The 22,012-nt window shown below is 34.9% G+C and overlaps 3 protein-coding genes across 7 annotated transcripts; 2 read left to right on the forward strand and 1 right to left on the reverse strand.

Moving 5' to 3' along the window:
- On the reverse strand, positions 1-3,269 carry LOC110736227. Of its 2 annotated transcripts, XR_002514218.1 has the most exons (5): positions 3,111-3,269; positions 2,309-2,584; positions 1,062-1,250; positions 319-970; positions 1-237 (listed from the first exon to the last, which is right to left on the reverse strand). XR_002514218.1 is itself a non-coding variant. In XM_021916395.1 (4 exons), exons 2-4 carry the CDS (start codon positions 2,558-2,560, stop codon positions 154-156), a joined length of 525 nt encoding a protein of 174 aa, XP_021772087.1. In that variant the 5' UTR covers positions 2,561-2,584; positions 3,111-3,269; the 3' UTR covers positions 1-153. The 2 variants fall into 2 exon arrangements, 1 of the variants encoding a protein (XP_021772087.1); XM_021916395.1 differs by lacking the exon at positions 319-970.
- Positions 3,270-9,661: 6,392 nt separating this feature from the next.
- LOC110736229 (calcium-dependent protein kinase 8-like) lies at positions 9,662-14,672 on the forward strand. The gene is made up of 8 exons (XM_021916398.1): positions 9,662-10,413; positions 11,110-11,233; positions 11,373-11,516; positions 11,784-11,936; positions 12,037-12,152; positions 12,295-12,462; positions 13,312-13,551; positions 14,082-14,672. Exons 1-8 carry the CDS (start codon positions 9,916-9,918, stop codon positions 14,232-14,234), a joined length of 1,596 nt encoding a protein of 531 aa, XP_021772090.1. The 5' UTR covers positions 9,662-9,915; the 3' UTR covers positions 14,235-14,672.
- Positions 14,673-15,669: 997 nt separating this feature from the next.
- LOC110736230 lies at positions 15,670-21,466 on the forward strand. 4 transcript variants are annotated; one of them, XM_021916399.1, is made up of 8 exons: positions 15,670-15,968; positions 16,175-16,346; positions 16,447-16,569; positions 17,077-17,288; positions 18,816-18,959; positions 19,815-20,035; positions 20,249-20,507; positions 20,919-21,466. In XM_021916399.1, the coding sequence occupies exons 2-8, from the start codon at positions 16,229-16,231 to the stop codon at positions 21,045-21,047; spliced, it is 1,206 nt and encodes a 401-aa protein (XP_021772091.1). In that variant the 5' UTR covers positions 15,670-15,968; positions 16,175-16,228; the 3' UTR covers positions 21,048-21,466. The 4 variants fall into 4 exon arrangements, with proteins under 4 accessions (XP_021772091.1, XP_021772093.1, XP_021772094.1 ...); XM_021916401.1 differs by having other exon boundaries at positions 16,249-16,346; XM_021916402.1 differs by having other exon boundaries at positions 16,252-16,346.
- The last annotated feature ends 546 nt before the right edge of the window (positions 21,467-22,012 follow it).

The following is a 22,012-nucleotide window of genomic DNA, read 5'->3' on the forward strand; positions in this document are numbered from 1 at the left end:
TTGGACGAACACAGGATTCTTTCCTTAAAAATAAGCCAACATAACATAGCCTGTTCGCGAGTTAAGAACCTTTGAGGTAATCCTTGATAATTTTATGAGCTTGAGCGTGAAAGTAGTACGCTCTTTATCTGAGATCGATATTTAGCCTAAACATCACCTCGAATTATGTTTGACACTTTCTTCCACTCGTGTAACAGCATCCATAAGGACATCGATTCCCCAGTCCTTCACATCCTCCTGCACAAGCAAAAAATCCAAAGATTAGAATTTTGCCATTTTTACAAGAATATAAGAAGTGGTTCTTTCCCTCATACATACCAATTTATCAGATCATATAAGTACACGGGACCTCTCTCTTTCTCACCGACTAGTTCCATATACTCTCAGTAAGACTGCCAGTGACAACCACACCAATCATGAAGTAGGGGTGAGCTGGTTGTCTCTTATCAACCAAGGGCTGCTTGTCAGGCACCTACTCTTTCATATATGCTTGGTTTCAGCTATCACCGCACACCATTACCACCAACCCCTAACACCCAAAACTGCCACTACTCTCTCTACAACTCCCACTTGCACAACCACTCCACCCATCCCTAATATATCAATTCCTAAATCCCTTATTGCCCCTCCCCACCCCATATCAGAAAATCCTTTCTTCTAAAATTACAATACAAGTCAATCCACCAGTCCACCACGAAATTCCTTACTTACTATAGGTTGAAAGCCCCCAAGAATCTTGGTTGCTTGAAGGTTGAAATCGAACCTTTCAACAACCAAAATTCATGTCGATTTGAGTAATTTGACCATGCATCACAAACACTGACAGGTACCAACCAGGCAAGCTAGCTGAAAATATCCTTAACTTTGAAAGGCCCTTTAAAAAGAAGATAGTACAGAGGAAACAGTCGGCAAAGCACAATACTCTTCCCTAATCATGTTATCTAGCAGAATGTGTTATGAAATCGACCCCCTTCTTTACAAAAAAAATAAGTTAATAGCAGTAAATTGTAAATACAGGAAAATAAAAAAAGCCAAGCAGTATAAGTATAGCATGAGATTACCTTTCTAACAGCACCTCCTGTCCTTATTCGTGCATTAGGTCGAGCAAGCTTTGACTCAAAAGGTGTCCTGGGCCTCACTTCTCGAATTTCCTCCCACTCTTCACGGGTGAGCATCCTAACCGTCCCTTGTTCAGGAGGAGCATTCCTTATCTTGCGCTCAATCAATTCTTGAGATCTTGACTCATCATACTGCCAGCCAACAGAAACAGTCCCAATTCTCAAATCTTGTGAACACACACTGACATAATAAAAGGAAAAGAATAAATAGCATAAGAGGTTGAGCGAGCAGCATAAACATGTTAGCAATATGGAAACAATTTGTTAAAGAACTATTGAAAAAGCAAGTGGTCACCAGCTAACAAACATAGATAACTTAGTGAGGGGAATAAGGGTTTGGCACTTCCACATAACACTCGTCAAACACAATTCCAACTCATCCAAAAGATGTGATTTGAGACTTAAAATTATCTAACTAACAATGAAAGTTTGAAAATTTTAGTACACATACGGGCTAGAAAATTGGACACTATTATCAAAGTTAAAAATACATTAAGGTAGAAGATCTACGAGAAGATTGTCATCACTAAAGCAACACCATGGTTCAACCTTTAGGTAGTTAAAGTGGGATATGAATTCAAAAAATTAGTACTTCATAGTGGCAGTCCAAAGTCCAGAGACTCCAGACCCTCGCATTTAATACACTGTTACCAGAGTTGAAGATACATTAAGGTAGAAGACCTATGAGAAAATTGTCATCACTAACAATTTGTTGGACAGCAAGATAGAAGGGAAAGGAGAGTGGAGTGAGAGAAGAACTGAAGAAGGGGAGGGAAGGATCTCCATATTCCCTCCAAATCAATGGCATTTATTAAAGAAAGAGGAAAAATGAATCTCTCCCCTTCCTTTCCCATACCCCTTAACTAAACAAGGGAATTTGTTTCCCTCCCTATCCCTTTTTCTCTATTTACTGTTATCCATAAAAAGTGTAAGGAAATTCTTAAGGTACAAACTTTAGGTCATTCATGTGAAAGATGAATTCAAAGAATTATTGCTTCATAATAACAGTCCAAAGTCCAAACCCTTGCAATTGGAAGCATATCAAGCAATACCAATGGAATAGCATAGAATATATACTTTAAAAAGCATTCTCCAACCTTGTCATGAAAGCATAAAACAAAGCCCAATGCCTGCATTGCTATTAGTAGGAAAATAATGAACCTTGCCAAAAGAAGAAAACGAAGAATTACCATCATAAGAAGTTTGGCAAAAAGTGCAACCCCGACAGCGGTAAGCATCATTGGCAAGGTAGCTGTATCGTAAAACGCCATGGACTCTGGAACTTCAACAAAAACCTCAATTTTCTTCGGATTTCTTGTCTTCCTCTTTTTCTCAAGATCAGCAACCTTTCTCTTTAGGATTTCACTTGCTGTATCATGGGAAATTGTATGCAAGCTGCGGAATCTCCGTAATAAGAAGAGACTTCCCCGGACATTATGCATCGTAGCCTAAAAATTAAATCGGGCCTGTTAACCACACACAAAGTCACTAACTGAAAGCTTCAAAACAATCAAGTCGGCATAATTTACATCTAAATCAGCCAAGTTGATAATAGGAGATAATTCGCATGAATAATCCTAAAATGGTTTGATCAAGTCAAATTCTATTTTCAAGAACGCAAGATAGGAGAATTACCAAACTCTAAAGTCATATACTTTGTAAGCATTACACTATAAAGTACAACAAAACTAAAGCTACATCGGCCAATTTCATAGTTCAATCCTAACATTAAAGGGTTGTTCAATACATTAGCAATCAAATTTGATACAATTATCTCGAAAAATCACATAATTTTAGAGATATGTGATTCAATTGTCAAATCAGGCTCATAATTTTCTTTTCTAGCAATATAATCGCTGGTTATCATCTTTCATAATCTTAACCAATAGTTGAGATTTTGGAACCCTAAACTTAGTGCACAGACAATTGAATTAAATTAAACCCTAGATTGTGAAATTGATATGATGATTACAAAAGGAAACAACAACTTACCTCAGGAGAAGCTTAGATCAAATAGAACGAATAGTTTGTAATAAAGAACGTAAAGTGCGATGTTGAGAGCGCTTCAATGGAGAACTGATAGAGAGGCAGGGCTATGTTCATCCGTTTTTATTACTACGAGAGAGGCAGGGCTATTTTATATACAGTGGGTGTATCATATACCCACAGGTATTTTGTTCACGATTGTTATTTAATCATCAAATGAAGGATGAATACTAACTTTGGATTAGTTGAGTGTATGATACATTCGGGTGTATATAACAAATTCTACAATTCAAGGGCTACTTTCAATTAAACAACACAACTTGCTATCTTGCTAATTTGCTATATTCCCTATTCCCTCCATGTTTTTTTAGGGGTCGTTTGGTACGTTAAAGCGGAATAGATTAGTATGACTATATGAGGATCTCATATAGTCATACTAGGGAGTAGAGAGGTATGGATTCTAAACCTCATACTTGTCTAAACTTATTTGGTTTATATTTTGAAATGGTTTTTACTTTTCATTAAAGGAATGTTCATAAATCTTTGCCTCTTAAGGTATGTTCTATTCACCTGATTTTCACTTATCTGAATTTAACTTAACTTAACTTATCTTAATATATTAGAAACTTATTTTAGTTGTAATATAAACTTGGATAACCCTTTGCCCTTATTATAACTTATTTTTCCTAAACTTAACTTATCTAAACTTATTTTTCTTGAACCAAACTTATTTTAACTTAATTGAACTTATCAGAACCTATTAGACCTAAAATAAATAAGGTGAACATAATAAGAGGTGAGGTGGGTATGAGAATATAGGGAAATGGGGCAAAGTTAAAACCTCTTAGTATGAGATTCCATACCTAAAATGTCTAATAAAACAAAAATATAAATGGAGTGCACTCTAACTTCATTTCAAAAGGTTTAACTAAACGACCTCTTAAGTCTTACACTTTGATCAGCACATAATATTTGAAAAGTGTAACACTTATAAATAAAAAAAAAAAAGGAAGTATATAGTAATGGGGCACTTAAATAAAAATGTCCATTTATACAAGTAGTAAATTAGGGCATTTAATTAAAAACAGATGGAGCAAAAACTAAACACCCCCGGCCTTCCCTTTTAAAGGATATTCATTTTTACAAAAACACCAGGAGTTGTTTATTCAGTCGAAAATTTGATGAAAGATGAGCAACGATGGTGAAAATGAGATGAAAAAATTGAAAACAGACAACAACAACAAAATCCCAGCTTCCCAACAACACAAAAGCAACAGCGATTTCTTCGCCGGAGAAGAAGACAGTTCTCCTTCCCTCTACGCCGGAAACGACGACTTTGTTTGGCCGGAATTATCCTCCTCCGGCGAGATCCCCAACGACAACGACGTCCACTTTACAATGTACTCCATTGAATCCATTCCATCTACTTCTGAATCAACCTCAAACGGCGCCGTTTCAGCACCTACTTATCAAGTCAAAATTCTAGGGTTTGAGGAGAAATTGAAGGATTCCGATGTGGTATCGGTTAGCAGCGACGACGAGGACGAAGAGGAGGAAATGAGTGAAGAAGATTCTGAGGAAGTTAAAGTGGATGAAGAATTTAGGGCAAAATTGGCGGGAAAAGCTTCGAAATCGATTTCGACTGCGATGGAATGCTTGATTGAGGTACTGAAACAGTTGTATGTGAGTGATGAGAAGGGAAATGGAGAGAAGAATGTTGATATATTGGAGACTGTTAAACGTAGGGGGATGACATTTCCTAAGCCTAGAGGGTATGATTCTTAAAATCCGAGTATTCGCGATTGATCCGATCCGAAAATTCGATGATCTAGTCTAATGTTACTGTATTAGTTAATGATTAGTGTACTTCATATTATTAGTTGATGATCTTAGTCTAGTTGTTCATGAAGTTTTGAATTTCAATTGAGGAATTTGGATAAATGGAAGTGTAAATGCTAATATTTTGTACCACTTTTTGCTGCTGTTGTTGTAAAGTTGGGGAACTTCTTGTTTAAAATGATTTTGAATCACCAAATTTAATGATATGAAAATGTTGTATTGGTGAAAATGATTTTTTAAGTTTTGTTTCAAGTAGGTGTTCAAAAATTGGTTTGGATCGAAAAAATAGACCAAACCGACTTTGGACTGGATCGGACCAAATTATTCGGTCCAGTCTCTAGGTCGAGAAATTTATTTTTCCGATCTTCGGTCCGGTCCAAAACTCTATAAAAATCGGTCTTGGAACGGACCGGTTTTTCGCTTAAAATTATAAACCGTTAATAATGATTAAGATTTTCCTTAACAAGCTTGGAAAAATTTAGTCATATGAGCTTTTTTGTACTAAACATACAAAAAAAAAGACGTTAAAATATTGTTTTTCTTTTATTTTTTTCGAGTTTTCCATATATTAATTAAAATTTAGAAATTTTTTAGTAAAAATTCTAAAATCGGCCCGGTTCAGGTTTTGGACTGATTTTTTCGATCCGGTCTGGGTTCGGTCCTAGCTTAATCGGTCCGATCTTCGGTTCTTGATATTCAATTTTTCTGTCTTCAGTCTGGTCCGGTCTTGGACCGATAAACAACCCTAGTTTCAAGCGTGAAAGAATGGCATTTGGTTAAAAAGAAGTAATAGTCCAATGTGGATATGTTCATTTTTTAAACAAAGTGGAATTGAGAATGAATTGAGGTAATGTCCTCACCTTGATCCGATCTAGATCAATTTCAAAAGTTAGTTTGTTTGTGCGGTGTTTGGTATGAGTTGATAATATAAATCCGTAATCCTTCATGTTATCACCCTACCAATTACCTCCAATCGAGATTGGATTTTACTAATTTTGAATAATATTATCGTTTATGAGGATCACTTCTAAAGATTGAACTTTTGAGTCCAATTTTATTTCTTCTTCGAAAGAATGCTAGACATATACGTCATCCATCTCATTAGGGATTATAGATCACGTGTAAGAATAGAATATCACATTTAAGGAGTGTTTTTGTTTAAATGAATTATAGCATGGGTGTTTTTATTAATTGAATCAATTCCCAACAAAGTAGAAAAAAGGAGTGTTTGAGAAGTTTTGAGAAAACAATGATCAAAAAAGTTTGATAGAGAATTTATCAATATACGGCACTATGAATGATCTTGTATACTCCGTAGTAAGAGCTTGTGAATTCACGGTTGTATTTATTGACACAACATTATGGATTCATGAACTTATGAACTTGTACAATACCTGTAAGAGCTTGTGAATTCACTGTTCTTGTTTTAGTATGGATAATTGTTTGGGCCTTTTTACGCTACTAGGCTTGGGCCTAAGGTTGGCACTTGAAGCAAACTGAAGCCCAGCTTTAGTGTAGTAAATTCTAAGCAATTTTAAGAATAAGTTATGCATGATCTAACCTTATAACTCAAAAGTCAATAGCTTAGATTGAGTAACATCTTTAATATGGTTGAAAAATACACTTAATTATTCTATTAATTTTGCTAATGTCGTGTCAAGAAATCCATGACATTAGTAATTTTGATGGTTGCAAAGATTCTTCAACACTCTAGATGAAATCATTATCAAATCATATCATATCAAATTACTTAGTATTGGAAGAATGTGCATATGTCCTTTATGACTTGTTATAATGAATCTCATCAGAAATCTTCTTTGGGGGTTTGTCCTTGGCTTAAATACAAAGTTTATCTTAATTTATTCTTTTTCAAAATTATCTTGATATTGTGGTGAGGAGTTGTGGACATCTATTATACTTTTGTGTATGGATTTATTACTCAAAGGCAGTTGTTTCTTTCTTCAATAACTCATGGATCCCCTTTTTAATTGATGAAGGCAAAGTGGGGCCATTTAGCCAGGAAGAATGAGAAGTAACATCCTCTATGTTAAGTATGAGGCTTAAACTACATATAAGTGCGTAATTTTAAAATGGAATCCAATTACAACTCGAATAATTGCTACACAATTATTCTTCTTACTTACAAAACTAATACTAATTACTGCTAAACGGCTTGTGATTAGTCATGGGCCAGTAAATGGCTATCGAGTATATTTCATATATTTTGTTGTTTTTTTTAAATGAAACATAAGTACGATCTAAGCGTATGAGATATTTAGAATCGTCCAACTTATTTAAAGGAATTTGAATGTGTGAACTAGAAATTTAAACATTACAAAAGTCCAATATTCTCCTTTATGTACCTACCCAAAAGGCCATGAATAGTCACCCTTTCGACAAAAGTAAGAAAAATAAACAAGTAAAAGAAGTGTACCATAGGTCTTTCTCAATTAGCATTTGTTTGAATTTAATATGAAAATTAAGAAAGGGATTAATTAGTTTGGAACTTTAATTAACCTTTACATTATACACTTGATTATGTATGGTCTTAAACGTTTTCCTTTAATTTATTTCCAATTAAGGGGTTGGTATGATACTCTTAATTGTCAAATTATTAATTTTTCCCACACCCCTAAAATGGAGGAAAAGCTACCAATTTTTTTGGGCATTAGCATTACTTTTCCTATCACCTTGTCGGCAGGAAGCTTAAAATTAGCTTCTTGAGGATTTTATGGAAATGCTTAATTTTTCATTTTTTGTAAGCATATTTTTTCAATTTTTTGTATATATTTAATTAAACACAAAATATAGACTTCGAAATTACTTTGTGATAAAGCAACCACAAGTCCACAACTAATGCGAGACAAGCAACTAACTAAACGGAGAGGTTCTATCCTACAAATTTGGAGCATCTATTTGTCAAATCAGTACTCCATATTACATACCAACAGTGATAAGTGCCTACTTTTTTTTCCCTAAATAAACTAAATATGTACTTATTACCACGGTTGGTATAACATTTGATATGTGATAGCATGTTCATTGTTCATCCAGTTATACTTTCTTTCGTCTCCTTTTATTTAATCTAAAGAGGCGGAGTTACATATTTGGTAAAATAGAGTTAATGAGAGGGAAATATGGTGAGGACCGTGAGGTTAGATAATATTGTAATTGTCAGTGTAAAGTTGAAGTCCCACAACTAAAATAATATAGAGCAAACTTAAAAGATAAACTAAAAAAAATAAATTGGGCAATTATTTAGAGGGAATATAGAACAAGACTGACCTTTAGTTCACCCATTCCATCGCCTCTAGTCTTCTACTATGCACTCAACCAAGCAAAAGTTAGGGTCATGGTAGAGATTGGGCAATATAGGTATGTGGGCATTGAACCAAACATATATTTATGGTGCGATTTGTATGAAACAGAATATAGTACATTTTAGAAATGGATCATCGTTATAATTAATTAGAGTGTAATAAAGTAAGCAATTAAGAGGAAAAGATAACAATAGTTAATTATATGATGAAAGTAAATAATTATATCACATTTTTCTTTAATGTACTTCGACACTATTACACCAGCATTATGCAACATGATGAATGTTTCTATAAGAGAAACATTATTGTTCTAAATGTTCTAAATGACATAGACAATATATGGAAAAGTATACCTCTTTTTCTATACATCAATACGCATGTATTCTTTTACAATAACATAACACACGACTAAAGTAATGTAACGCGTGAACTATTCAACTAATCAACTTATTATGACTAGGTCACCAGTATTATTTATTGATAAGATCATCCCCATCTCTATTACGGATAACGTACTCATGTAGTATAAATATCAATCCAAATTTACAAAAGTACGATTAATATACATTACTATTTTACTAGTATATAGACCTAAGCAAGTAACCAAAATTAGACCTCCTTAGTCCTTATTGCTAAAATTTATTATTTATTATTTTTATTTTTTTGACGGGCCTTAGTGCTCAAATCAAATGACCACAAGCACACAACAACAAAGAGGCAAAGTTAAGGATAATCAAGGATTCTTAAAAATCAAGTATGAAACCATTATTGCTATGAAAATAATTAATTATAGTAACAAAATATTTTTAATTCATACGATACTCCGTATTAACTTGTGATCCAAATGGATATACAATATGATTCTCTTTAAAATTGCAGTATATTATACAATTATTTGGTCCAAATAATCCACTGTCCTAGTCAAATCGTTGAAAAGATAAATAATAATAAAAATTTACAAAAGTAAGGAAAATATATATATTTTTTAAAAAAACCAGGAATTGGAAAAAGAGTGCAACAACAATCAACCCATGGGACCTGTGTGATGAATAAAGGAATGAAAATTATTTATGATCTTTAATTTGTAATATCCCCAAATTTTGTAATATCCCAAAATTGGATCTAAACTGAGAGAAAAATAAGTGGGTTTTTAGAGTAGAAGAGAGAGAAAATTAGAAAGAAATTAAGAAGAAGAAGAGAGAAAAGTCTCTGAAAAGAGCTTTGACTCTCTTCTATGGCGGATTCACACCTTCAATTTCCCATCTTTTTCAATTAATTTTTCTGGGTTTATATATATATATATATATATATATATATATATATATATATATATATATATATATATATATATTTGTTTTTACTTTTATCTCAAATATTTCAACAAATCTTTTTCTTTTTTTACTGGTTTTGTTGGTTAAACATTAACCATTTATTTAGTCTTCTTTTTTCTATCTCCTCAACTAAGCAACCTACTTTATTTTTTTTTTAATTTTTTTTTAATTTTTTTTTGTTTTCCCCTATTTTATCCCAAATCTCAGGAATTTTCCTCCAAAAAGTACTTGAATCTGAAATTTGTAACTTACCCAGTTGATTATTTTCCATAATCTGAACTGGGTATACCTCAAATCTTCAAAAAATTAGGTTTTTGATTGATGGGTAATTGCTGTGGTTCCCCAAATGGGGGTAAAACTAGCAAGAAAAACAAACCAAACCCATTTGCAGCTGATTATTCAGTAAATCAAAGATCTGAAGCAAACACAAAATTATATGTTTTGAAAGATCCTACAGGGCGTGACATACACGCGCAGTATGAACTTGGAAGAGAGCTTGGAAGAGGTGAATTTGGGATAACTTATTTAGCAACTGATTTAATTAGTGGTGATAAATATGCTTGCAAATCAATACTTAAGAAGAAGCTTAGAACTGCTGTTGATGTTGATGATGTTAGGAGAGAAGTTGAGATTATGAAACAATTACCAAAACACCCTAATATTGTTACTTTAAAGGATACTTATGAAGATGATAATGCTGTTCATATTGTAATGGAGTTGTGTGAAGGTGGTGAGCTTTTTGATAGGATTGTTGCTCGTGGTCATTATACTGAGAGGGCTGCTGCTCTTGTTACCAAAACTATTGTTGAAGTTGTCCAGGTATAATTTCTAATCATGGAATTATGTTTATTTTTTAAAATTTTGGATTTGTTTTTATTTGTATACAATTTGTTTTGCAATCTATTTGATGATGTTGTGAGGGTGGTGGTGTTGATTTTGAGTTTATATGTCCCCTCTTTGTAAGTGTGAAAGGAAGTATTGATTTTAATTTGGAATGAAGTGTCATAGCTTTTTTCATGTGTTCAGTATTTGGCACGGTTACTTGAGGTGAAATGACGAGCTTGAGTAATGTAACAAGTGGGTACAATCTTTCATTTAGTGAGAAGGATTGTGAACTTTGTGGATTTGGGGATTTTGAATTTAGAGAATTTGAAATTATATACTGAACAATTTGTTTGTTTAATTGGGTATAAAGGTTAGATTAAAACTTAGAAGTATTCATATTGCTGATCTTGTCAGTGTTGAGTTTTTGACATGGATATTCGAGGTGAAATGAAGAGTCAGGGTAACTTAGCTAGCGGTGCACTTCTTTAATTGTGATTTTACCCTCCTTTTAATGAGGGGGATGTGAACTTTGTGCCTATGCCTTGATTTGTTTCTATTAATTCATGAATCCGGTTGTGATGGTTTTGTCCCAGCTCAGCTAGAAGTGATGCTAATATGCATATTCTTGACCATGTCATTGAATCATTGTGTTTCATTCATTTATATGATTTTTTTGGGGGATTGTGGCAGATGTGTCATAGCCATGGAGTGATGCATAGGGACCTGAAGCCAGAGAACTTTCTATTTGCCAACAAGAAGGAAAACTCTGCCTTAAAGGCCATCGATTTTGGATTATCAGTAACTTTTAAGCCTGGTATTGCTACTGAGCTAGCATTGCTTTGTTTGTTTTTATTTTGTCTCTTTTTTGCTGTTATATTGAAGGCATCTGGGACATTGGTTCTCTAAATACTGCAAAAATTGTAGTTTGAATTTTTGAAAATTTTCATTCGCAGGTGAGAAGTTTACTGAGATTGTGGGCAGTCCTTACTACATGGCTCCTGAGGTTCTAAAACGTCACTATGGCCCGGAGATTGATGTTTGGAGTGCTGGAGTTATTTTATATATCTTGCTGTGTGGTGTTCCTCCTTTCTGGGCAGGTATGTTCTATCTAATTCACATGCTTCAGAATTTGATAAATGATACATTTTGTTTTAAATTGAGTTTGTTTCCCTTAAAATTAGAGAAGATTGTGTTTAAATGTGCAAATTAAGATGATTTAGCCAAGCTTTTAGTTTGATTGTTTGCAAAAGGTACAATTTTAGGGGCTGTATACTGCATAGTATCTATTTTCATGAATTTGGTGTGCAATTACACAATGTGTGTCCCATTTTAATTTGCTGACTAGTACTGTGCATTTTACACAGAAACTGAACAAGGTGTTGCACAAGCCATTATTCGCTCAGCTGTCGATTTTAAAAGGGATCCATGGCCAAAAGTGTCAGATAATGCAAAAGATCTAGTGAAAAAAATGCTTGATCCTGACCCAGAGAGACGACTTACAGCCCAAGGAGTACTTGGTAACTCATCTTTTGCTTCAATCGACTGTGTCATTTTCTAATTAATTCATGATGTAATTATTTCTAATTTACTCCTGGAAATCTGTTATGAGAAATGCAGAACACCCTTGGTTGCAAAATATCAAGAAAGCTCCAAATGTCTCCCTTGGTGAAACTGTGAAAGCCAGGCTGAAGCAGTTTTCTGTGATGAACAAGCTCAAGAAAAAGGCTCTAAAGGTTAGGAAGACAGGCTAAACAGCTTTCTTATGTATTCTTATTGGCATGTCTTAAAAAATGGCGCAGCCATGACTGCATATGCTTTTGTTACCTTCTGTTGCACACCTGTAAACTAGACTAATTTAAATTTGCCTGTTTGCAGGTGATTGCTGAGCATTTGTCGACGGAAGAAGTGGCTGGCATAAAGGAAGCATTTGATGCTATGGATACTGGAAAGACAGGCAAAATCAACTTGGACCAGTTAAGAGTTGGACTGCAGAAGCTAGGACATCATATCCCTGATGCAGACCTTCAAATATTGATGGATGCGGTAAGAGTTTATCAGCTTCATGTCCCTAATTTCATCTTGAAGTCCAATTGCGCCTTCGGATTTATAGACCGGTTATATGTTAAACAATCTTCCTTAGTGGGTGTAGGCCATTCGCTAAACCATCATTGCTTATCTTGGCATAGAGTTTAACTTGGGGGATTCTGAATAGAGTTGAATAACCAATGCTTTGCTGTGAGTAATTGTTGGCTCTCTCGGCTATTATGTGAGTTTTTAAATCAGGACCTATGAAGCTGTAAATTTCTCGAAATTGGAAGCTATTGCGTCTTGCAAAGACTCACTCGAGAATATTCTGTCTGGCCTTTTTTAAATTGTCCAATCAACAGAACTCCATTACTAGAGCATTCTGCCTTTTTCCCTAAAACTTTTCGTGGCTGCAAACCTGCCATTGTGCATCGCTCGGAGTTACTAGGTAGACCTGCAATATTGTTTGAATGTAGAATATTCTTCTTTGCAAAGTTGTGATTTGTGGATAGATAATTGCTGCGGAGTATAACAATTTAAGAAGCAGCAAAGAAGGAAGTTCTTGGGAAGTAACTTTTGGTTATAGAAGGTTAAAGATGCTCTTAGTGATACCTTTGCATTTTGATAAACACTTCACCTAAGGATACATTGGTTTCAGGATTATGAGATAATTGTATTTACATTTAGTATGCGTGAGAGAAAGCTGTGCTCCCATTCCCATTGTGATTATGCATGCTTTCTGGTACAGAGAAAATATCGAATTATGTATATGAAGCTTTTATGTCTACTGTCTACAAATTATTTTCTGTTGAAGAAAATTTCTTTCTGGCATTTACATCCACACGATTTTAAAAATGGTTTATGCAGGCTGATGTTGATGGGAATGGAACGTTGAATTATGGGGAGTTTGTTGCTGTTTCTGTTCACATTAGGAAAATGGCCAATGACGAGCACCTCCACAGGGCATTCTCATTCTTTGACAAAAACAAGACTGGATTCATAGAGGTTGATGAGTTGAGGGATGCATTGAATGACGATAGTGATGCTATTGCCAACAACACCGAGGAAGTCATCAATGCCATCATGCATGATGTTGACACTGATAAGGTTAAATTCATTACTTATACATATTTTTGCTGGATGAGTAATTGAATTTATGAGTTTCAAGCTTTATTCTTTCCACCCTGTTCTGAACTTATTGGCTGTTCTCATAACTAATCTGATTTTATAATAGTCGTGAATTCAACATGGGTAGTCCTTATCTGAACCTCTTTTCTTATATGAGCTTATTGGCCCTTTTCAAAACTTTTTGAGACATGTTTTGTAAGGTGAAAAGAGAAAAGTCTAATCTGTTTTCTGAAAAACATCTAGGAATATTTACTTGCAATTTCTGTTCGAGTGGGATTCCTCAGTGTTAGTTCAGTCCTTTTGAACTGCAACACTAAGAAGTATAGTAGTTTCTAGCTATCTTTTTCGCATCTGAGTCGAGATATTTTATGACATTGTTTTCCCTACATGATGGACAGTTCATAATGTGACTTTGACACTATCTTCAATCCTTAGAGAAGCACCTGCTGACCGCTCTAAGTTTGTAATTTGCTGTCTCAACTCTGATTCTTGTTATGTTTATTTTGAAGGACGGACGCATAAGTTATGATGAATTCTCCGCAATGATGAAGGCCGGTACAGATTGGAGAAAAGCATCTAGACAATATTCTCGAGAACGGTTTAACAGCTTGAGCTTGAAGTTGATGAGAGACGGTTCGTTGATTGCAAATGAGGTCAAATGAACCCAAGGAAAAGATTGATTTAAGATGATTTACAGTGTAGCTATTCCTTTTGTTTTTCTTTGATCGGGAAATTACTCGCTAATCAGAGATCCAGAGTAATTTCCGAAGATAATTTTTTTGCCTGCTTCACATGGATACTTCAAGTAAAAATGGGTTGTGATCCTGTGTACAAGCTATGTAATGTGCTACATAGCTAAGGCTTTTTAGGTGGTCTGATTTATTACTTTTTTTTTTTTCGTTTTTGTTTCGGATTTGTCGGTAGTTGTAATAGTGAACAAAAAAAATAGTGATTAGGGAGTTAATAGGGAGTAAGGTTACTATATGTGGTCTACTTCATGCCGTTGTACATAAGTTGGAATTTTAAGATTCCTTCATTCAGAGAAATTATTCTGTCTACTGTGAAAGTTTCTATTGAGCTACCCATATTTGCCATCCTTCTATTTCGTTTTGGTAGGTAAAATCTGATTATGAATTACCAGGATAACAGCCTAATTAGTTGACTAATTATTGTCCTAATGTAGTATTTCAAAACATTCTTACATGATATATTGATAACAATCTAATTAGTTGATTTTTTAAAACGTTCTTACATGTGTTTGTGGAAGTTGGTGCACTTAAGGGTATTTTTTATTTTTTTGCTAATGAGCGGAAAATTAAGCTTGTAATTTTTTTTTCCTTGTTTCTTGTTTTGGGAGTAAAGATGTTAGTATCTTTGTTTGCATGAAGGAAAGGGGGTAGGCACCGACTTGCTGGTGTGAGAAAACAACTTCTCCAAACTCCAAAAGTGTTTACCGACCATCATGCCGCAATTTCGGAACAGGGAGTATGCAATCTAAGCATTTATTTGCTGGCATGTGAAGCAACTACTACTACTACTATGATAACAAAAGTAATGTACTTTGTTTTTGATAAGCATCCGTTTTCCTACCTTGAAAGAGTGAATCGCTATTTGTCGTCTTAATATTTTCATATGTCGACTTAAATCTAATTTTTTCAATATTATCTTCTCCATACCTCCTACCAACGCTAATTCAACACAACGGCACAACCCCTCCAAATTTCTTTTTCTTTGCTTTAGTAGTTATTAAGGTTACACGATATGGTAGACAGAATACAACAAATGAATACACCAACCCATTTTAGGGTATCTATACTTGACTGGGGTAAATAAGAGTAGTGAATGGGAGGGGAGGGGAGGGCAGGGGAGGTAGTGCAACTCTTGTCTATGGTTAATGCATAATCTAAAGAGCTCATTAAACAAAGAGTTGTACTTCTATCTACACGAGAAGAATGGACCTAATTTTTCAGAACCAATAACTAATTTGAAATCAATATTATAGAGTATATCGACTCATCGTGATGGATGAAGGTCGGATTGGTCAAAATTTTGCATATCTTATAGAGTGTTGGTTTAGGATTCAGTCGCTTGTCAAAAAAAAAAAAAAAAAAAAAAAAAAAAAAAAGATTCAGTTTCTACGGCAACTGTTTTATTATAACAGTATACAGTTAAAAAAAAAAGAAAGAAAAAAACATTATTAACCCAAAAAATTTGACACCAAACGCAACATATAAAATGTTCATCGGATTAAACTTGCCACTCTCATGATCTCATTTCCAGTTACTTCCACTCCACTTTGCACCTTCAACTCCCCTCTTTCTCCTCAAATTTTTCAGAGAATTTGAAGTTCATTTTCATCAAATTTGGCGATTCGCGAGGATTTTATTCACAAATCGGTGAGATTTCTTTATAAATCATCATAATTTTGGTTAAATCTTTATTTTAAATTGATTTAGGGTTTGTTCTTCTAGCTAGTGATTGATTGACCTAAATTTGATCGATTAACGCAGTTAATCTCGAAAGGAACTGAAAAATGAATTAAAATTGTATTCATATGTCCAAATTTGATTTTTTGTAGTTCATTATTTGTATATTTATGCAGTAATAGTGGAGATTTTGCAATGTGTTTGATTCTGATCGAGTACTTATTGTAACGATGATGAGTAATGAATTTAGTAGTGGGGTGCCAGTTCCAGGAATGAAAATCGGCGGCGGAGCGCGTCGATTTCTGTTTTTGCTCCCTGTTATGATCTTCCTGCCTTATCTGTTATCTGGTGATTTCCTTTCTTGTTTGTTGTAATGTCTGCTTTTGCAAGTTTGAAGGACTCATCATGCGAGTCTAATTTTTATTTTTGTTGGGTATCTGTTTGATAGTTTTAGAGCTGCACAAGTTCTCAACTTCTGTTGATGCACCTAAAAAACGCGGTACAAAGTCCGACCATCTTGTCCTTGGTCCAGCTGCTGGTCAGGGTTTGCGAAATCGTTTGCATTGCCAAGGTGAGCCATTTTTTTCTCGGTAAAGCTTATATTATTGGTAGAATCGTGATGCAACATAAAGGGAGGGAAGAAGAAAATTGTTAGTTGTTTTGACAAGTTTCTCTCGTGTGGTGTTATGTTTTACATTTGTTATTCTGCACATTGCCTAATTTTTCCCAATATTGTGATGAGATTATGATAGCCATGTGAACTAAAAAATTGAACTTTGAGGCATTTTTTGTTTAGCTCAACCATTCAACTAGTACCAGTTACTCAATTAGTACTAAGAATCAGTATCGAACTATGGAATGTGAAAGGAAACAGTGTATAGGAAACAGTAAATAAAATGTGTTCGAATCGATGTTTGATTGAATTGTATTTTTACTTTTGACCTTGTGATTTAATGGAGATGGTGTGGGAATCGAGTCATGGTGCAAATAGGAGCTTTACAAAGATGCCTTTAATTCTCTCATGATGCTTCGTAGTCATTGTAACTCATTATCATCTTGTATTTTGCTTTCTTTTTAGGCACGAGGGCCTTGAACAAAACTCACCATACTGTCTCCCAGAGCTCAAATTCTGGAGAGAATGTTGCATTTGTTACGGTATTCACCATTTATAATTCTTCTGAAAAGAATGCTGAGACGAGATCCTCTGATTTAGTGACAATTGGAAATACTTCATACACAAAGTTGGAGAGATCAATGGCCATCTTGGATTCATTTATTGACTTCATCCAGGTATGCAACTTTTAGATCTATGGAATAACAATAGTGATTAAGATATCAATGTTTTGGCATTTGATTTTATCTAGGTCTGGTGTGTGGATAATGAACTATGAAGTTGCAGTTGGAGCAGAACTTTAGAGTTACTTGTATAGTTGTATACTTGTATTCATAATGTAATCTCACTATATAAGAATTTACAGATACTAATTCTTTGGACAAGTTCATAACAACAGACTTTGCTTCTTTTTATATGTTCCATAAAAAAACCTTGAGTAAGCTCATTCCTACAATTTTGATGGATTGTAATGCTGTGAGTATATCGTTATATACCTTCTAGATCCAGATAGTAAGACAGTCTTTGGTGTTAATCCATTGAGAGAGGAGGGAGGCATTTGCTACGCCGTATTAGTGGTATCACTGATATTTGTGTGCAATTTGCTTTTCCTTTTGGGTATAAGAGGTTATGGTTAAGGAGTCTTCCAGAGTCTATTCTAAATGTAGGTAAAAGGAAGCTAATAGACCCTATTTTGTCAAAGGATAGGGGTCCAGAAATTCTCGTTGATTTAATGAGCGTTCCTAGTTGGCTTGTCAATGGTGGGACTTGAATGATTAGGCTTCAATCAGAGATATTATGCTTAACATAATTTGTCACTTTTTTTTTTCTTCCACCCCCCCCCCCCTTTTTTTTTTTTTCCCACTAAGTGACCTATGCTAGGGACTATCAAGCTAGTATGTATGTATTGTCAGATAAAATTGGTTTGCATTTTTGGTGGAACTTAAGGTTTGTATAAATTTTGCAGGATGTTAGGGTTGTTAACTGTCCTCGTTATTTTACGGTAATTGATGGATTTATAGTTTTTGTCCCCTCTCTTTCTTGGACCCATCAACTTTATATTTATTGTTGTTATTAATGTTATTATTTTAATTTCCCTAAGAGATATCTTGGGTAATGCAGCCTATCCCTTTTGGGAATAAGCCTTTGGTTCTATTGTTGTTGCAACTCTCATTTACGATTTCTAGATTCTATTGTATCTTTCTTCAATGAATTGGAGAAATTTAGGGGCTTTCTCTCAATATTGCAAACCGTTAAGTAGGTTTTGGTACTTGGGATTAATGGATTATATTAACTATGTATAGTGTAAAAGAGTGATGAGAGTTGATGTGGTGCTAGCATTCTAGGTAGTTTCACTTCTTTGTGTTTTTGTGAGGTTTATATTTCTTTCATTTCATATTTAAGTTTGATTTTTCTTGATACCTATGCAAATTTAAATGCATATTGGCTTGTAGTTAGATGGTTTCTGAAGCATTTTAGGAGCTCCTTCAAGGATAAATCCTATAGGCCCACATATGTGCATCCAGGGATAGAAAGTCTGTATATGTCCAGATAGGCATTGGCAGAAAGGGCTTATTCTCATTTGGTAGTTGTATGTTTTTTCAATCTTCAGCCTTCTTTGTTTTGCATCTTTGTATATTAGTCTCCTGAGTCCTGGTTGGTGTTGTAACTCTAATAGAGTTCTTACCAAATTTTTATGTCTGCAGGTCACAATGCCTTTGAGCAATGTAATCATCCTTACTGATCCAGAGTCGGACCTTCGCATGGACAAACAAAGAGTTACAACTTATCCCATTCAAGGTGAATATTCACGAGACAGGTTGATGCTTCAAAGAATTAGGTCTTACATTGTAAGGGTTCACTGCGCTTTACAAGTGGTATAATTATATCATGGTGTATCTATGTTTTACTTGGTACAAGGGATTTGTAAAAAGTTCCTCTTTTTTTTTTTTGTTTGCCTCCATCTTGCACATGTGAAAGCACAAATTGATAAGAGAACCAATAGCCACTAAATTGAGTCTTTACATTTTGGTTGAAATTTTCATTTGGGACTAAGAAATTGGTTATTGGTGACGATCTTTCTGAATCATTCATATATTGTTCATCCATGTTTGTAATGCATTGCTTGATAATATCATAGCCTTGTGTGAATTTATTGTATCACTATGAGAAGTAAAGGAGGATGAAGACTCTTCTATTGAGAATCTTCATGTACCCTGCAAAGGTATTAGTTTTATTGAGGGCAACTGTCAGAGTGCGCTTTGTTACTGCCCTCTATAAGACGACAGTCAACACTACAATTTTGTCTGTGGGAGTGTGGGAGGCATCCAGAGGAGTTGGATAGAGCTCTTAGGTTCTTGCTTAGATGTGATAATTACATTGCTTTCTTTTGTTGTTGTTGTTGTTGTGTGTGTGGGGAGATTGGGGGGGGGGGGGGGAAGGAAGGAAGTTGGTTATTTGTCTCATGGCTCATGAGAAATGAAACTTATCTGATCTTGATTTGAATATTTGAACAGACTTAGTAAACTGGTCCATCACGGGTCCCGATTACCATGTTGAGAAGCTGAAAAATATTTAGTTTGATACTAAAATGTGATTTTTTAAGTTTCTTTTATTTGATACTGTACTGGAAGGTGGGAAATTAAAAGCAACTCTTTCAAAATTGTTCTGTTTTGATTAAGTGGGTGATATTGTCACTTATGCAGGCCTTCTTGACTACAAGACTCAAGGAGCTAAACAGCCATGTTCAAGGACAAATGAGCCATTACATTTTCACTGATTCAGATATTGCAGTGGTTGATGATCTTGGGCAATTATTTGATACATACTCAAGCTTTCATTTAGCCCTAACTTTCAGGAATAACAAAGATCAGCCTTTGAACTCTGGCTTTATTGCTGTCCGGGGAACTGCAGAGGGCCTCCAAAGGTGCCATGTTGTTATACTCACCCTTCCACACACACACACACACACACACACACAGAGACACCTCCAAAACTAGGAAACAAAGAGGAAAAGAAATGGGAGTAAAGTATAGAAAAACCATTAACTCTAAGTTGCTTTTATCATTTTATAAAAGGAACCTGCATCAGATAACTTTAATTTTTAAGTGCTGACGTATGTTTACAACACTGGACTCAGGGCTAAGGAGTTCCTGGAGGAAGTTCTTAAAGCTTACACTACAAGGTACATGAGAGCTTCAAGAATGCTGGGTGATCAGTTGGCTTTAGCTTGGGTAGTGAAATCTCACCCATCATTTGATTCAAGGAGATTTTCTAAACCTGTACCTTTCTCGGAGGAACTAAATGGTGCTTCCATCCTGTTTCTACCTTGTGCTCTGTACAATTGGACTCCACCGGAGGGTGCAGGACAATTTCATGGCTTGCCTCTTGATGTAAAGGTAATGCTATACTGTTACATTTACAAATTTTAGTTTTTGACCTGCTTGCATTACTTGCCTACTTTTGTGAGTGTGTCTCATAGCCAAAAAAAGTCTCTTGGTTTTTATTTTTGGTTAAGCTCTAAGGGTAGATCAGGCAAAACAGACCAAGCCCAAGTAACCCGACCAAAGCCAAAGTGTTCTAAAACTAGACTTGCCTATTTTGACCCGAAAATTAAAACGACAAAAAAGGCTTGGTTTTAACAAAGTAAAATCGCTGACAATGATGTGGAATACTTATTTTATTTTATTTTATTTATTTATTTTTGAGAAAACAATGGTGTGGATAATACTCTAGTCTTATGTGTGTACTTGCGTGCAAAATATCTTGGGTTTCAAGCTCTTAGTATTTTCTTGTTACGTGATGCACAGGTTGTTCACTTCAAAGGATCAAGGAAACGATTAATGCTAGAAGCATGGAACTTCTTCCATTCTTCTTTGAACATAGATGACATGTTATGCCTCGTCCTAGGCAGTGGAAGAACAAAATATGACTTTTGAGCTACTTGTGGGACTTGCTTTAGATTGGAATCTTTGATAGGCCAAATGGATGGCCATACTGTGATGAAAATATCAGGATTGATGAGGGAATATAATCATGATGTGACGATGTCTCATCACAATTTAGGGAGGCCGCTTCTTTCGGTTTCACACACGATGATAGATTAAGAGATTGATGAAGAGACTTGGGGAATATATTGTGCGGAATATTTTTTTTGGCAGAAGGAATAGTCTTTTTAACCAGTTAACCTTATTGCTGTATCATACTTGTCAGAATATAAGATGTTATTGTCCCTGATAGTATTAGTCCTATGTGAAATGATAATTTCCCCTTGTGTATACTTGTGGTAAAAAATTATGTCTTGTAAGTTATACGGAGTAATGTGCAACTATCTGATGTAGCGTTCTCAGGTGTTCAATTTTTTTGTAGCCCAGTCACCCATGATTCCCCCTCCAACTCCACAAGTCTCCGACAAGGTGGGATGATTCCTCTATGAGAATGTGATACATAGGTAAGCACAGGGACATTTTAGACGTTTTCTACTCAAATACGGGGATATTTTAGGAAGACATCAAAATCCGAGAGTGGAGTCGAGTAACGGAGGCAAACCTCCTCTCCCCCATCTCCCCCTCACGGCCTCGCTCCTTCCCTCAGCAGTCACCACACTCCTACAACTTGTTTTGTTGGGACCATTGGCTAAACTTGAAAAAGATTCCAACCATTCCACCCCTAAAAATATTTTTAAAATGAAAAAGTTGACCTTAGAGCTCAACATAGAGCCACCATCAAGTAGACTAGTCTAGTACTTTATGTACGAGTAACAATTTTGATTTTTCTTTTTCTTGTATTAATTAATTTTGTTTTTTTGTTTTTTTTTAAAGCCTGTATTACTTAATTAATTTACTGCAGTTTGGCTAGCCTTAATATTTGACTGAAAAATCGATGAGAATTTATTTATTTAGCC

This window comes from Chenopodium quinoa, unplaced genomic scaffold (assembly GCF_001683475.1).
Source record: "Chenopodium quinoa cultivar QQ74 unplaced genomic scaffold, ASM168347v1, whole genome shotgun sequence".
In the NCBI taxonomy this organism is placed as follows: Eukaryota; Viridiplantae; Streptophyta; class Magnoliopsida; order Caryophyllales; family Amaranthaceae; genus Chenopodium; species Chenopodium quinoa.

What these genes read in the sequence shown, in the direction of transcription:
- LOC110736227 (XM_021916395.1), bottom strand. Translation starts at nt 2,560, where the DNA reads ATGCATAATGTCCGGGGAAGTCTCTTCTTATTACGGAGATTCCGCAGC. An exon ending in TTGCCAAACTTCTTATGATG is followed by an intron (nt 1,251 to 2,308) that starts GTAATTCTTCGT and finishes GTTGGCTGGCAG; the next exon opens with TATGATGAGTCAAGATCTCA. An exon ending in CAGGAGGTGCTGTTAGAAAG is followed by an intron (nt 238 to 1,061) that starts GTAATCTCATGC and finishes TTGCTTGTGCAG; the next exon opens with GAGGATGTGAAGGACTGGGG.
- LOC110736229 (XM_021916398.1), top strand. Translation starts at nt 9,916, where the DNA reads ATGGGTAATTGCTGTGGTTCCCCAAATGGGGGTAAAACTAGCAAGAAA. An exon ending in CTATTGTTGAAGTTGTCCAG is followed by an intron (nt 10,414 to 11,109) that starts GTATAATTTCTA and finishes GGATTGTGGCAG; the next exon opens with ATGTGTCATAGCCATGGAGT. An exon ending in TACAGCCCAAGGAGTACTTG is followed by an intron (nt 11,937 to 12,036) that starts GTAACTCATCTT and finishes TGAGAAATGCAG; the next exon opens with AACACCCTTGGTTGCAAAAT.
- LOC110736230 (XM_021916399.1), top strand. Translation starts at nt 16,229, where the DNA reads ATGATGAGTAATGAATTTAGTAGTGGGGTGCCAGTTCCAGGAATGAAA. An exon ending in ACTGCAGAGGGCCTCCAAAG is followed by an intron (nt 20,036 to 20,248) that starts GTGCCATGTTGT and finishes CACTGGACTCAG; the next exon opens with GGCTAAGGAGTTCCTGGAGG. An exon ending in GCTTGCCTCTTGATGTAAAG is followed by an intron (nt 20,508 to 20,918) that starts GTAATGCTATAC and finishes CGTGATGCACAG; the next exon opens with GTTGTTCACTTCAAAGGATC.